The sequence below is a fragment of the Prunus dulcis genome, unplaced genomic scaffold, assembly GCF_902201215.1.
Source record: "Prunus dulcis unplaced genomic scaffold, ALMONDv2, whole genome shotgun sequence".
Taxonomy (NCBI): Eukaryota; Viridiplantae; Streptophyta; class Magnoliopsida; order Rosales; family Rosaceae; genus Prunus; species Prunus dulcis.
This window is the reverse complement of record NW_023010407.1, coordinates 13,228-16,950: the sequence shown is the minus strand read 5'-3', so window position 1 is coordinate 16,950 and position 3,723 is coordinate 13,228. Positions and strand designations below refer to the sequence as shown.

General features: G+C 41.1%; 1 protein-coding gene across 1 annotated transcript; it reads right to left on the bottom strand.

The window, feature by feature from the left end:
- Nucleotides 1-182: 182 nt before the first annotated feature.
- LOC117613579 lies at nucleotides 183-2,779 on the bottom strand (the record flags this gene model as incomplete). Its single annotated transcript, XM_034342184.1, has 3 exons — nucleotides 2,027-2,779; nucleotides 463-1,900; nucleotides 183-296 (listed from the first exon to the last, which is right to left on the bottom strand). Coding segments are annotated over exons 1-3 (2,305 nt in total), but the record flags the coding sequence as incomplete, so codon positions are not given.
- Nucleotides 2,780-3,723: the final 944 nt, after the last annotated feature.

Genomic DNA, 3,723 nt, shown 5'->3' with positions numbered 1-3,723 from the left:
GAATACAATTTAAATGAAAATAAAAGGTACATCACAAACGAATAGAAATGCTAATCTGTATGACACATTGGCCAGTGGAACAGTACTAGTGTTAAATAACAGCTGGTTTCAATAAAACAGGTACAACTGTATGTTAACAAATTGCTACTAATAATAGGCTCTCATTGCAAGGAACTTGTTACCTTGTTCCATATGCTTCACATGACCGTTTAATTGACGGACTTCCATCCCTGCAGCATCACCGAACCTATTCATGAACTTCACAGTCGATGACAAGTGAGGTACAAACTGAACAACTGTGCAATATGCGCAATTAGAGACTTCAGTTCTTGAGAGGGACAGATTGTTTGCATGTATTTCGGTAGTGGCCCTTCACACCACACCTTGAGCATTTTTTTTGCCGGGAGTCCTCTCCTTTGGAAGGTACTCTTTGCATTTTGCAACGGCCCGGCATAACCTTACAAACAGGAGGAAGGATTTTGACATTGTTCAAATGTTCGGGAATAACCCATGTGCCTTTAGGTGGTACAGGATAAATAGATTCAGCATATGCAGCTGCCCATGTAGCTCGTGTATAATAAGAAGAGGCAAAGGAGTAGGGGTTCAAATTCAAGTGCCGACATACCGCAATAGCATGCTTGCACGGGAGTTGCTCCAAGTCAAACTTCCTGCACGTACAACTACGTTTTGCCAAGTGCACCAGACCGTTCAAATCACCATCCAGAACATTATACTCAACATCATTGATTTTGACCACATTCATCCTTGACGCAGCGTCTAACCTCTTCCTTAACTTCTGTTCACCCAAATCAGGGAACAATGTAGAATGACATTTCATTGCTAAATCTCGACGTTGACTAAACCAAGTGAGAAGTAAATTTGTGATTTCATCGATCAAGTGTAGGACCGGAAGCATCCTTGCAAAACGAAGAACTGAATTAATGGACTCCACAATATTCGTTGTCATCACATTATAGCGTCGTCCATCACAGTGGGCCCGTGACCACTTCTCAACGCCTGCACGTAGTAGATAATTTCGCACTCGCTCATTGTTTATCATCGAGAAGTGACGATTGAACTCCGCTAGACGATAAGACTTCGCTGCCCTTATAAAATACCCCAATATCGGATCCCGTTGCTTCAAGTGAAATGAGGCTTTCATATTGCCCTTCAAGTGATAAAAGCAAATACCATGGCTTGCCCCAGGAAAAACTCTGCGCAACCCATGTTGTATGCTAACATTGCGATCAGATATGACAACAAGATTCGAGCAATCACCAATTGCACAATGTAATTTTCTCAAAAACCACTCCCATGCTGCATCCGTCTCCAAATCTCCAATCCCAAAGGCAACAGGATATATGTTGCGATTTCCGTCAAATGCGGTCGCAACAAACAAAACACCTTTATCCTTGCACTTCAAATGGGTAGCATCAACAGCAATCACGGGCCGCATTGACGACTTAAATCCTCGTATGCATGCACCAATGGACATAAAAAAATATAAGAAGTGGTCGGCTGCATCAATCTCAATGTATGTCAAAGTTCCCGGATTTGTACGCTCCAACTCATAACAATAGGAAGGGAGAAGGGAATACGACTCTTCTGCAGACCCTCTCATTGTTTTGAAAGCTAACTCTCGGCTTCTCCAAGCTGTAGAGTAGCTTATGCTGACACCAAATTTTTTTTTTTTCACATCTGTCTTTATATCAGCTGCAGTATAAATGCTGCGCGAATCCTGAAATCTCCATTTAACACAGTCAGACACCAATTCGGCCGTAGCTTGAGGATGGTGACTACTTACAAACCTCAGATCACATTCATGAAGTGGATCGTATTTAACAACCTTAAACTCATGTAATCCAACTTTATATGCCCGAAGTTTCCAAGGGCAAGGCACCTGCCAACAACGAACACAAAACCGACGCTTCCCAGATTGGACTGTTCTGAACCGAAAGTGGCCTCTAATTGCTGCTAAACTGATGGTTTTTTAAAGGGCAATCTTATTTGGATAAACTCGGCCAACCTTCAAATTTGCTTCCCAATTTATGCACGAAAGTCCTCCCCCATAACCAATATATTCCACACTCTCACCATGCTTCGAATCAACCCGAATTGTATGCATTTCACTCGAACTTGATTGCCGGGGAGGTTCAGATTGCACCTGTCTACACTGCACAGTGGAGGGTTCCGCACCGCTGTCCTCATGAGGATGCACAATTGGTGCAGAGTATGGTTCCTCTTCATTGCTAGGTTGATTGAAATCAGCAACTATGTTTTCACCGCTTTCAAAATGAACTTCTTCAACCCAATCACTCCAATTAAAACCATTCCCACCATTTTCAGTTTCATTGTGCGAAATTGCCACATTTCTTCGTTCCACAACAAAGGTAGCTGGAGCATTGCTACTCTCCACGCTTACAATGCCATTGCACCCTTCAATACCATGCCCTTCGATGTTTTTCAAGCTTGCTACTAAAGGGGTTACTTTAGAGGCCATAACATCTGTGTTGTACTTGAGAAAATATTGAACATCATCATTGTCTTCAACCCTTATCTGCTTACTGACAGATGCGAATACAGGAACTGAATACTTCAATGTGACACTATATTTCGTGGGCTCTGCATCCATGATCTTATAAATGCGTTCAACAAGTTCGGAAAACGTTACGTTCCGTGACACTATTATGCCTTTAGCCTCCCCACCTTCATAACTCTCAATGATATCCTTCTTAACCCAACTTCCATTGTAGCATACCAAAATTCCAACTGTATCCATTTCTGCAAAAAAACATAAATAATTACTACACCGATTCATAACACTAAAAAATACAAAATAGATGAATAAAAACATGCACAACAATCATTCCACTACACATATCATCTTCTAAATCCTCAAATCTTCAAAAGTTAATTGTAGCTGCTTCAACAATTAACTTTTATTCCTTTTTGTTTTTTCTCTGATTTTGAAGATGATATCTGTGGGTTCCAAGTTATTAACAAACTAACATACACATACAATGGCAGAAATATGAACCCTCTAACCCTCCAAGTCTTTTGCACAAATGTAAACACCTTCAACAAAAGGATCAGGTTGTGATAGAAAGCGTATAATGTAGTACAAGCTCAATTACCAAATTCAAAACCAAAACACACAAACTATACTTCTTACCAAAACAAACCCAGAATGCCAATAAATTCCCCACATTAGCATCTAAATTGAGCCTAACACTAGCCGTATTTACAAATTTGTAGGGCAGACAAAGTTAACCTATGATTTTTCTGTGTGCTGTTATTTTCACCATTATCAAACACATTGCACTACATTATACACGCATTCAGTCAATTTTAAACAAAATTCAAGTTCACCACACAGCTCTCACTGCAGATAATATCACAAACTATGAATTTCAACATATCACAACAAGTGCAAACTGAAAATTTAAGCTTTTATGCCCTCTGTGGTGAAAAGGGGCTGAACGATTTCATAATACACATACACTACCAAACCAATATCACAACTCACATCCGTTCACTACGACACCGGAAGTCGCCACTTTCCCTTCTCTGTCGAATCGCAGCAGTCAGCTCGATCTGGAGGTCAACAATGGAGGCCGTGCCTTCCGGCTTCGCTGCGCCCAAACTAGGGTCCCAAGTTTGAGGACATCTGGGTTAGGACGATGGATGGGTTGCGAACTGGATTGCTCAGTGGGAACATGTCTC